The sequence below is a fragment of the Thermothelomyces thermophilus genome, chromosome 3 (assembly GCF_000226095.1).
Source record: "Thermothelomyces thermophilus ATCC 42464 chromosome 3, complete sequence".
In the NCBI taxonomy this organism is placed as follows: Eukaryota; Fungi; Ascomycota; class Sordariomycetes; order Sordariales; family Chaetomiaceae; genus Thermothelomyces; species Thermothelomyces thermophilus.
In genome coordinates, this window is record NC_016474.1 from 4,837,563 (window position 1) to 4,849,681 (window position 12,119).

At 47.5% G+C, this 12,119-nt stretch overlaps 3 protein-coding genes across 3 annotated transcripts; 2 read left to right on the plus strand and 1 right to left on the minus strand.

Moving 5' to 3' along the window:
- Positions 1-837: 837 nt before the first annotated feature.
- On the minus strand, positions 838-2,501 carry MYCTH_2305600 (uncharacterized protein). The gene is made up of 3 exons (XM_003663534.1): positions 2,003-2,501; positions 1,303-1,945; positions 838-1,224 (listed from the first exon to the last, which is right to left on the minus strand). Exons 1-3 carry the CDS (start codon positions 2,372-2,374, stop codon positions 956-958), a joined length of 1,284 nt encoding a protein of 427 aa, XP_003663582.1. The 5' UTR covers positions 2,375-2,501; the 3' UTR covers positions 838-955.
- A 1,314-nt stretch (positions 2,502-3,815) lies between these two features.
- MYCTH_2118744 (uncharacterized protein) lies at positions 3,816-5,045 on the plus strand (the record flags this gene model as incomplete). Its single annotated transcript, XM_003663535.1, has 2 exons — positions 3,816-4,923; positions 4,978-5,045. 2 exons carry the CDS (start codon positions 3,816-3,818, stop codon positions 5,043-5,045), a joined length of 1,176 nt encoding a protein of 391 aa, XP_003663583.1.
- A 4,113-nt stretch (positions 5,046-9,158) lies between these two features.
- Positions 9,159-9,308, plus strand: MYCTH_50908 (uncharacterized protein; the record flags this gene model as incomplete). Its single annotated transcript, XM_003663536.1, has 1 exon — positions 9,159-9,308. A coding segment is annotated over one exon (150 nt), but the record flags the coding sequence as incomplete, so codon positions are not given.
- Positions 9,309-12,119: the final 2,811 nt, after the last annotated feature.

Consider the following 12,119-nt stretch of genomic DNA (forward strand, 5'->3'; position numbering starts at 1 on the left):
GCTGCTGCCATTTTGATTTCCCGTCTCCGTAGGCTGCCCTGACCATCTGTTCTTAGGAGCTGAGGGCTGTTGTCCAACACGATCTGCTAAGATTACACGACTGGGGCTCAGGATATGGACGATTCTCAAGCTGGATTGTGCCGTCAAAAGATGTGTTGTGGGGCGCCTCTGGTTCCTTTCCAAGGAGCGTGGTGCCAGGTTCTCCTTTCTTTGAACACCCCGGGCACCGTCCAGTCCCCCCGTCCACAGCTTCTCGCAACTTCTCAGAACAGGAATTCCGATGATCTAGATGCTCACTGTGGCTCAGGATTACGCACAGAAGCAATGATGAGGCGCCTGACAGATTAATATCAATAGCTAAGCAGTTAGTTAACCGAGGCTCTGGCACGGCACCGAGAACTCATGATCCATGACGGATTCGTTATGGCATTCTGCATCCGAATATCCAAGTATGTAAGATGAGGTTCGGCTTCCGCCCGAAGCCGAGCCCCAAACCAAAGGTCCTTCAAAATTATGAAGCCTCCCCAGAGCGAAAGGTATGAATACAGGTGGTATCTGAGAGACGACATGGAAGGCAACCACGAAAACAAGGTGAGCCGCGCCTGGAAACAACGACAGTATGGTGTCCCTCCCAGTACACGTAGCAGAGCAAGAGAAAAAAAAATCAACATCAGACGTCCAGTCCAGGTCGAGAGCCGCAGAGTCCAAAAACGCCGCCATGCAAGTCAACCATCAATCCCCCAAACAGCAAATATCGTACTGGATCCAGCAAGTCAAACTGTCCCAACAAGCCCAAAAAGTAGATCCCAGCCAAGCCTGATCCTCCCAATCTCATGACCCGCTACACCCGCCTGCCCCGTCATCAATTTAATTCGGACCCGACCTGGAGCGCCTTCCAATCCTTACTTTTCCCGAACGGTCACGCTGAAGCCAAGCCAGAGCGACCGGCGGAGAGCTAGGCGATCCTATTGTGCACTTCCCTCAACCGCTTAACCCAGTGCCGCCGCACCGCGTCTGGCATCTTGCAAAACACCATCGCCTTGTTCTCGTCCGTCAGCACCTTCTCGGCAATCTTGAGCTGCAGGTCCATGTCCTCGCCGACAAAGTCGCGGAAGAAGATGTCCATGGCCTGTTCCTGCCACTTGCCGCCGCGCGTCGAGCCGACGCCGACGCTGTTGCGGAGTGCTTCGGAGAGGAGCTGTAGGGTTTCGGCGAGGGCCGTGACTGCCGTCGGCGACGGATTAGAGTTCCCGGGGGTAATCATTGCGGACGGGGTGGACGATGTTGGCGGAAGCGTCGAACCTGTAGATGCATTTTGCGTCTGGTGTTGCTGATGATGTTGGTGCTGCTGTTGTTGCTGTTGCTGCTGTTGCTGTTGCTGCTGTTGATGTTGTTGCTGCTGTCGTTGCTGCTGGGTTAGGTCGAGATACCCTGGAGCGCCGGTGCGGCGTCGCTTATCGGGTTGTTGTCCTGTCGAGGCAGAATTGTTATCTGGGGCCTGCAGGCGTTTGCGAGTCTGCAATCCGGTCTCTTCGGGCGGCGTTAGTGCTGAGGCAGACGAGACGGAGGACCGTGGCGGAGGGGGCGGCATCGTGTTTGTCGGCGCTCGGTGCTGCTGCTGCTGCTGCTGTTGTTGTTGCTGCTGCTGTTGTGGAGGCTGATGGTGCGTCATCGGGGCTGGCATCGCCGGCGGCAGTGCTGGAGGCATGTGCGTCTGGTTCGGGTTGATGTACGCCGCATCTGAAAGCAGGTCCATAATGCCCGTCCCTGACGTATCGGGGGGCTCTTCTGTCGTATTATTGGTATTCTCTGCAGCAGCCTTTCGCCGGGGTTTTGTGAGCCGTTTCGGCGCGCCGCCAGACCCGATAACATCGGGAAACAATATTTCATAGTACTCTTCATGCTCAAACGGACGGGCGCGTAGGGAGCGGGCGAGCGGTTCTTTCTGGAGACACGCAGAGGTTAGCCTCTTATTGCAGCGTCGCAGCAGTGGTCCACCCACCTGAAGATGCCTTGCCCAAGCCTCGTCGGTCGCCGTTACCATCCGCGTCTGGGCATTGTAATAGAATTCTGGGTCCTCGCGCAGGCCGCGCCAGAGGCGGTATTTTTTGCGGGCGTTGTCGGTCTTGTTGATGAGGTGACCCTTGTTGGCGTAGGCGTTGTGCTTGTCGATGAGAGCCTGCACGGCGCGCTCCCAGGCCTCCGGCTTGAAGGTGCTGCCATCGCGTAGGCCGAGGGAGACAGACTCGCAGAGAGAGCGGAAGAAGGTGGCCTCAAACTCTGAGTTCCAGGTAAAGCGAGGCCCCCGGTGCTTGCCGGGGGCCGTCTGCCGGCTGGTGCCCGCGTTGGTGGCCGAGAAGTCCTGTTCGGACATGGCGGTGGGCGGGTGGAACCCTCCGAATCGTGTGGAGGATATCACGACGGTCGCGCGGCCGTTGTGGCGATGGAGTTGCGACTGCGTGTCGGGCCGAAGCAGAGGGTGCGCGAAACGGAGGCGATCCGAGCGCTAACTCGTCGGCCCAGCCACGGCACGAGACGACGATTCGCAATTTAGCAGGACCCCGCCAACTCGCCGGTCGCGAAAAAAAAAAGCGTGCTGGTTCAGCAGGAAGCAATCAAATAAATAATATGAGAAACATATCAAACCAAACACGTCTTATCCCGCGCCCGGTTCAATTTTGGCAGTTTGAAAGAAACGCCGTTTTGTGGCACTGGACGTTGATGGTGCGCATCCTCTCTGCACGCAGAGGTAGGGGACGGTGAAGCGGGGACGGCCGTCAGCTGCGAAACGGACGGGACCTGGCTGCCAGGCGTCACGTGGCCGACGCGACAAGGGTCCGGACGCTCGCATCACATGTGGCACCTAAATAACTATCCTGTCTTCCATAAAGAGTACGAAGTAATTACACAGTGGTTCGTAATTTTAAACCTGGCTTTGGTGTACAGAGCCAGTTATTTGCATGAAATACAGAGCAGTTTTGCGTCCTCTGACTCCTTGGCTACATTTCCACTTAGTGAATGTTCATATTATGCAGGCACCTTACTACAACCAGGACCACTTGGTCCCTTTCCTCGCTACTCTTACTAGAGGATGTTGGATGTAAGAATGAACCTGTCTCACTTAGAGGGCAATACAGTCATCTTTTTTTCTTTGATTCAGGCAACTATTTGTCAGCTTTTGTTCAATTCGTGAACTAGACGCGCCGCGCTTGTTGGGAAACAATTCACACGATCCTGGGCAGTTGTCTTGCTTTATACCGTCTTACTGCGGCATTTCCTTATATTAGCGGCCAAGATGGTTCTGATCCTTTCGCTAGGCTACATTATAGAGCATACAAACCTATAGAGCAAGTAATGTATGTATACACAAAAGCAAAGCTGTTGATTACGACAGGCCAAGCAATCAAAAGGAGTCAAATATTTATATATGGCCTGAAAGAACATCGGCGGGAGGTTCTTTACTAACTGTGATTTCTTTTTGAGCCTGGCATCCAAGTTCAGTTGCTCAAAGTGGTCGAATCGGAGCAGTCCTCATCTTTCTGGTTGCGCTTTCCTTCACCTCTCAGCGGCTTGGCGGCGTACAACGCACCTTCCTTTCCATCTTACATTTTCAAGCATACTTTACACAATTAGTTTCTGAGTCACAAGATCTCAATTTGATTGTTGTCCTCTATTGCTATGTATTTTGTCTTCGCTTTAAACCTAGCCCCAAATCTACACCTGAAGGCTCCCTCCCTTGTCCAGTCAGAGACATGCCATTCTTCCTAATGGAATTCTTCTCCTTCCTCCTCCTCCTGCTCCTGTCGATGCCATCCATGGTTGCCGCATCCTCTGGGTCTCAGAAACGGTCATTTAAAATCAATTGCACCAGGAATCCCACCTTTAAGCGCTTCGATGGACCCAGGGAGCTGCTTAGATCGTACCGCAAATTCCGAATGCCTATCCCGCAGGGCCTGTTAGACGCACTAGAAGAGGGGTCCGAAAATATGATTCTCGCCAAGGGCGATGTTTTCCAGGGTCCCGAGACTCTGAAGGTTGCGCACGAAAATGCTGCTTCTCGAGTGGCCAAGTCGGTCGGTGCAGTCCCTGCAATCCCAGCCAACGGAGGCATCGAGTACATCTCGCCCATCAGCATTGGGAGCCAGACCATTAACGTAGCCCTCGACTCTGGGTCGGCCGATCTCTGGGTCTTCAGCTCCTGGCTCCTAGCGTCGGCCAAGGTTGGGCATCAGGTGTACGACCCTTTCCTCTCGTCGACTTTCAAGCCCATCCCAGGTGCGAACTTCTCCATCACCTACGGCGACGGCACAAGCGCGTCCGGAACCGTGGGGGTTGATGTTGTTGACGTCGGTGGGGTCACGGTTCTCAACCAGGCTGTCCAAATGGCGACGGCCGTGTCGCCCGCTTTCGTCCTGGACACCAATCTCAACGGACTGCTCGGTCTGGGCTTCTCCCAGCTCAGCACGGTGAAACCGGTGAAGCAAAAGACCTTCTTTGAGAACGTTATGCCGAGCCTTGCTCAGCCACTGTTCACGGTGGATCTCCGCCGAAGCACAACTGGCACATTTGAATTCGGTGACATTGACGTTTCCAAGTTCACCGGGAGTCTGTCGTGGGTCCCCGCAAATACGAAAAATGGGTTTTGGCAGGTTTCCTCTGGCGGTTTTGTTGTTGGTAGCCTCCGACAAAAGCTCCCTGTTACGCAGGCCATCGTGGATACAGGCACCACGCTCATGCTAGTCTCAAAGGAGATGGCGGATAAATACTATAGCCAAGTCGTGGACGCAAAGAGTACGTCGGCAGCTGGGGGCACGACCTTCCCTTGCAACGTTACGCTCCCAGATCTGGTGCTCGATGTTGGCCCGGGCTATGCAGCTAGGGTTAGGGGAGCGGATATCAACTTTGGAACTTTTCAAGGTGACAGTAGGTGCTCCACCCTCAACCTCTTTTTGGCAAGGTTTCCTGATGTGATCACAGGATGCTTCGGTGAGATTCAGCGCACCACGTCAAATTTTCAGGTCTGGGGCGACATCTTTTTCACATAAAGTGCGTGTCTCGGGGTTTGGACTGCCAAAAACGGCAGCCCCTGACCCGCCATTTTCGGAAGGCCAAAACACCCTCGACAAGTACATTTTTGGCGGGGTCTATGTACAGTGGGGTCAGAAAAGTGTTTGCCCACTTCAACCCTGGAAATCCACTTCCAAATCACTACCCCTCTTTAACTTCAACGATGGCTACGCCGACTTTTCCATCTTCAACCTCCTCTTCAATACTATAAGTTGGCTTCCAGACCAAAGACTATTTACCAGGAACTTACAGAAGCCCGGAGATCCCTAATTTACGGCCTCCATTTGGCTAGATTGAAAGGAGGTACCATCGCAGCCCGTACTAGCTTGTCAAAACAGACCATCAATTATACTATGTCAAAAGTTAAACACAACCTTACCAATGGAGCCAATAAGCCGTTCCAATCAAAGCCTAGATCTGGAAGATCTTGTAAGTTAGATGATCGAGCCGTCTCGTACCTTCTATAGTATATAAGAACTAACTAAATAGGTACCCTGAAATTACTTATACCCCCCTGCCCTAGGGTACCTAGTTAAACTGACTCGAATATACTAACCAGATCTTTATACTATACTTCTTTCCTTTTATTAGGTCAATATATAGCTCTAGGGTATAATTACAAGAGGATAGGGTAACATATCACCACAGGGGGCGTGTTTAACTGTTAAAGAGGGCTACCAAGGTTTGCCGACTTTCGGCTACTCTAGTGGCCACCATAGAGCCCAGACCTCAGTCCAATTGAAAATATCTGGCACTAGATGAAGATAAGAATCTCTGAAAGGCGGCATCGGATTAAGACGGTGGCTCAGATGGCTATAGTATTATAGGAAGTCTAGAGCCAAATACCTGTTAAATTCCTGGTCAATTTGACTATAGATATAGGGAAAAGGATAGATCTTTTGACTTAACCAAAGGTGGCCTAATCAAGTACTGAAATAGCCGTAGTTGTAATATCAATTTGGTGGCAGTTTGGCCCTATTTTGCGTGTTCTGTATGTCTTTGAAGTTAGAGGGTGGAAAAAGTGAGTAGGCAAACACTTTTCTGACCCCACTATATAGTCACATTCAAAAAGTGATTAGCTGTTTTTAGAAGGTGGGACCTGACTTACATCCCCCCCTCCACCTCCTACACCGACAAAACCAGTTTTTCTATCCATAACATACAATATAAGGTATAAACCGAAAACCGACCGTAGAGAGCACTCTCCTACAGTGGTAGAAGTCATTAAAACGCTCTATAAGTTAGGTTATTCAGCCTCAAAGATATAAGATATTAACGGCCTTCCAAAGTCTACTGTTATAGCTATCCTCTATCACGAATAAAAGGCTACTAAGCCTGGTTTTTAACCTAGAAAACGAACCAGCCGGCTAAGGAAGCTTAATTCTAGGGCTAAATAACGTCTTATTTACTATATAGCCTAGAACCCCTTCGAAACCCTAGCTTATATAAGCACCCCCTTGAAATCTAACTACTAGCTTTACCTAAATACTATATAGGTATATCTTATAAAGAACAAATACTATACCTTCCGGCTATATAATAGACTAGGGCTAGAAGTTCTTAATATAACTAGAAGGACATAGGGTATAGTTTTGTTTTTCCGGTTCTGTAGAGCTTTGCTATATACGATAGGCATAAATAGGGGTTACCTATCTAGGGGCGCCAGACAAAGGAGACAAGGACAATAGATGGCTTTTAATACTTGTTTGCTCTGATAAATTAGAGCGATAGGATGTTATTCTTTTTTATAAGTCAGGGGGTATCTTTTTCTACGTAAGTAGACTCTTCTACATCTGTCTAGAGGGACATTACTATCGCCACCTTTGCCCCTATCGTCGTTACTGTCTAGATGGTCGGACTTGCCTGCTATGACCACGAATACTCGGACGCCCTAGACTTTTTGAGCCGAAGCTCCTCCCTATCTGACCAGACAGAGGTTTGGTTCTAGAGGTGCTAAGTGGTGCCCTAGAGGGTTGGCACTAGCTTAATAAGAAGCTATACCTAACCTTAGCCTATAAGAAAAGCTAGCTCTAATTTATATACTAGATATAACATTTAAAGCTAGAAGATATAGCTTATATTTACTTCTCTAACAAAGCTACGTTTAAGCTTAGCATTAATATAATACCCCCCTAGGTATAAAGAAAGACTAGTATAGTATATAAGAGTAAGAATCTAAAGCCGAGCTTCAAATCTAGGAGGTCCTTACTTAGCGTTTAGAGGGCTATTTCCTTAAATTATAAATCCAAGTTAGTTATCTTACCTAAGGAGACTTAGATAAACTCTAGCCAATATATCTAGTTTATCCTTAACGAATACGTCTACCCATTTTATAAAGAGGTCTTTAAAGCTCAAGGCTAGATAGTTTAGTAGGAAGATAGGGCTGCTTACTATACTTTAAAGGCTACTTAGAACTATAAGGCTATATTACAAATGGTTACTCTAGAGTAGCCGGCTTAGAGCCTAGATTTGAACCCTATTAAGAACCTCTAGCGTATTATGAAGATTCGGATCAGCCAGTGGCGCCACAGAATTCATAACCTTAGGCATATAGAAGAGGTCTTACACGAAGAGTGGAATAGACTGACACGCCAGGATTAGGAGAGGGTAGTCCTATCATTTACGAATAGGTGTAAGGAATGTATTCGCAATAAGGGAGGAGCTATATACTACTGAATTTCCTATATATCTAAGCTCTTTCTATACTTTCCAAGGAATTAGGAGACCTATTTCTGTGTTCAAATGCCTAGTGTTGCCATTGCTGTATGTCTTATAAGATGGTGGGGTGGTGTGTAAAAGACCCACTAATCCTGATGTGGCTAATCACTTTTTGGATGTGACTGTACCTGTCGGAGTCTTCGAGACGAGCACAGTACGGCCCGCACCCACAGCGGGCGGCACAGCTCCATGCGCTCCAGCGCAGCCAGGATCCGGGAGTCAGTTGCGCAGATATTCAGGTCGGTGGTGTTGGCGTCCTTTCTCTGGGGGGCAGCCAGGATCCGGGAGATATTTAGTGGTCGCATTGCCGTAGTGCAGTTCGCCTTCTGTTTGAACACTACGGTAAGGGATACCAAAGATACGCTGCTTATGGTATCGCTAACAGCGGTTACCAGCCTACTATGTCGCACTGTGTCGGCTACTCCAATCCCGCTAACCGAATGGACGAAAACCAGATTCGTCGGATCCGAGCGCAGCTGGCGGAGCAAGAAGAGCCGGATGCCCTACCACTCACCGCTGAAGAACTTCAGTACATCTAGGATCGAGGGAACAAGCGACGCCCTCTTCCGCCGAACCACTCCGACAGTTATAAAGCGAACGTCGTTGATGGCACACGGCGATGGAACGCCTTTTGCGAGTTCCTGCCAGACAAACCGGCATGGAAGGACCACTTGAAAACACTGAGTTGGAACAACAGGGGACTTGCCGAAGCGTTTGCCTGGTAACGTATTTGATAAGCGAGTGGTCAATATAGGCTCCCACTACGGTAAGCGTACAGACCTGTGCGTCTAGTGGGAGCCTAAGCTTTTTCGGGTTTATATAAGCGCACAGACCTGTGCGTCTAGTGGGAGCCGTCAATATAAGCGAGTAGTCAATTTCCCCCACCACGACACGACTCCCACTCTCTATACTTAATCATACCACAACCCACAATGGGTAGCCCTTTAAAAGAGGCTAGAATTCTCCAAGCTCTTGAAGCTATTTAAAATAACAAGAATCTCAAGCTCTATAATGTAGCTAAACTCTACAACGTTCCAGTAACAACGCTACGCCGTCGACGCGCTGGCAAGCCTGCACGACGCGACATCCCAGCCAACTCATGCAAACTAACGGATTTGGAGGAGCAGACGATAGTTCAATATGTGATTGAGCTATCTGAACGCGCATTTCCACCTAGACTTGGTGGTGTGGAAGATATAGCTAACCAGCTACTATACGTACGCGACACGCCCCCTGTTGGTAAGCGCTGGGCATATAACTTCGTCAAACGCTAGCCAGCCCTCTGTACGCGCTGGTCACGGCGCTACGACTATTAGAGGGCCAAGTACGAGGATCCGAAGGTTATTGGCGAGTGGTTTGCCCTTGTACGGAACGTCAAGGCTAAGTATGGTATTGTAGATAACGATATCTATAACTTCGACGAGACGGGGTTCATAATGGGTATCATCTTCGCGGGTATGGTGGTTATAACCTCGGATGGCTGTAGCAAGGTAAAGCTGGCTCAGCCCGGCAACCGCGAATAGGCGACGGTAATCTAGGGCGTTAACGTACTTGGCTAGGCCATCCCTCTATTTATTATCTTGGCTACGTAGTACTACCTTGCTAACTAGTATACCAAGTGTAACCTCCTAGTGTCACGGATAAGCACATAGACGGCCCGGCAGGCTGCAGCCAGGACACGGGACATCCCGACAGCCAATCACTTGACGGACCAATCAGAAGATTATCACTGCCAAGACTAAGGTCTTCACTAGTAATAATAACATGTCACCATCAACAACGCGGAATCACGGAGTAAAAGGAGAAATGGTACTAGTGATAACTATTAAAGAGGGACAGATAATTATATATATATAGCTAGCTAGTCACTCGTTATAGTAAACTCTAGGAGTTTACCAGTGGTAATAATCACAATTATAGTACTTATACCAAGCATTGCTAATTACTGTAAGAGACAACTCTAGTGTTGTTATAAACCCTTTGGCTTTACCGAATCCCTTAGACGACCTGCCTACTTGTCACGCTCAACCTACCTCTATCTAGACCCTTTTAGAAGAAGTCTAAGTTAGGTTTGTCATACGTTGTTACCACTCCCTTTGTTCTATCATAGTTCAGAACAGAGGTGACTTCGACCTCGATATCGACATGGCTACCAACGTCACGGCCAAACAGCTGCTCGCTTAGCTTGGTCAACTTTAGCAGCGGATCTAGGAGTTAGACTAGAGAGACAAGGCTACTTAAGCTCGAATCAAGGAACTCGAGAACCGTGAAAAGTACTTGTAGAAGTTGGTTAACGAGGCCTATGCCAAAATCGAGGCACTCGAGGGCGCCAAAGCGAAGCGTATCAAGATCGAACTACCTAGCAAATACGGAGGAACTAAGGAAGATCTTATAGGATTCCTAATAAACCTCTAATCCTACTTCTGGCTTAATGACGATAAGTTTCTAGACGATAAAGCCAAAGTCCTCTATATAGCTATAAGACTAGAGGGTAAGGTACTTAAATAGTTTAAGCCTATATAGAATGACTATCTTATAGAGGAAGACGAAGACGATCGAGACACGTTTATATAGGCAGTCTTCCGATCTTATAACCATTTCGAAGAAGAGCTTTGGAAAGTTTTTGGCGACAAAGACAAGAAGATTCATACGTAAGAAAGACTTACTAATCTCCGATAGACCAAGTTAGTAGCCTCCTATGCTATATAGTTTAGATAAGACATACTCAAGTCTTAGCTTAATGATAAGGCGTTAATATAATTGTTCTATAATGGCCTAAAGGAAAAGGTCAAGGATAAGCTATATAAGTACAATCGGCCTAAGACTCTAGATAAATATATTATATAGGCTATTAGGATCGATAATTGACTCTATATACAAGAGTAGCAGAAACAAAGTCAAATGAACAGGACCATAGTTAAGGCTAACGACAAGAAAAAGCAAGCATACGTTAGTACCTTGTATAGGATGTACCTCGGAGCCATAGATATAGACATAGCATAAAAGCAGGACTAGAAGAAGACGACCAAAGACAAGTCTAATGTTACCTACTATAACTATAGAAAGAAAGGACACTATAAGCGAGAATACTAGAGCCTAAAGAAAGAATAGAAACTAACCCCTAGAAAGGAAATTACAACTATCGACAAAACCACTAAGGATGTCATCAAAGTAGCAGCCACGAGCTATAAAGACAAGGGTAGTGATATAGATAGTCTCGGATACAACGGCAACGGTGAAGACAAACAAGCACCGTACTCCGAACTGGTCACTATAGATCTAGAGATAGGTCTTGCCGAATAGGACATGGCAGGAGAATATACACTGCTAATCTTAATTCTCCTAGCCTTAAGGCAATAGGGTTTTACGGTTATATAGAGGCGGGATAGATTATAGACAACCGATATACAAGGAATCGAAAGACCCGGACCTAATGTTCTATTCCTCTAGGAACGAATCGAATAGTACTATAATAAAGTTTTCTAACTTAACATGGAACTATATAAATAGGATAGGCGCTTGACTTGACTTGCCTAGTAAAGTGATAAGATAAAGGACAAAATGAGAGAACTCCGACATATTATAGAAGCTATTAAAGGAGAACAGCCTATGACATATAATAGGCCCAATAGCTACGCCAAGTACCTTGATGATTAGTAACTTAGTAACGACGTATAGAACCTAGAATACTAGTTTATGCACGCGAACCGCGGAAAAGACGAGCGTACGTAGGAAAGCTACTAGAAGAAACACTCCTACCTTAGCATTAGAGTACCTACAGTCTACATATAGTGAGAAGGATTCGGGAAAGAATTCCAATACCTCCTAGGCGACGCTACACGACTATACCCTCGACACGAGGCATATACGCAAGTGCCTTGGTTCCAATATGTAGCGTACAAATGCCGATATCACTTCCGCGACAAATTTGAAAACAATTACTAGCTGACCCGATAGGAAAATAGGGATAGAGGCTTATACCCTATGGAATAGGTCTATGATGTAGGAAACAGAGCGGCCGAATTGCTCTAGAAGATCGAAGCCTGTAATTTAGAAGGCATTATAATAGTTCTAAGATGAGCCTGGCCTAGGTACTACGGAACCGGACGAGATATATAGGACTCGTGCTAGAGTAACGATTGCCTCTATTACATAGACGAAAAGAAATTGCGAATTCGGGAGCTTTAGACGAAGCTATAGCACGTATAACGGAAAGCGGAATAGACCTAATAGTAGGAAGCTATAAGCACTTAATAGCTTACGGAAATGAGCACGATCGACAAAGCCGCTATTAGCTAAACAACTGAAGAGGTTAGCACTAACCTGGGAAACGG

Coding starts and splice junctions, on each gene's coding strand:
- MYCTH_2305600 (XM_003663534.1), bottom strand. CDS start 2,374: ATGTCCGAACAGGACTTCTCGGCCACCAACGCGGGCACCAGCCGGCAG. Junction 1,946..2,002: donor CTTGGGCAAGGCATCTTCAG/GTGGGTGGACCA, acceptor GCGTGTCTCCAG/AAAGAACCGCTCGCCCGCTC. Junction 1,225..1,302: donor GACGCAAAATGCATCTACAG/GTTCGACGCTTC, acceptor CGCCGACGGCAG/TCACGGCCCTCGCCGAAACC.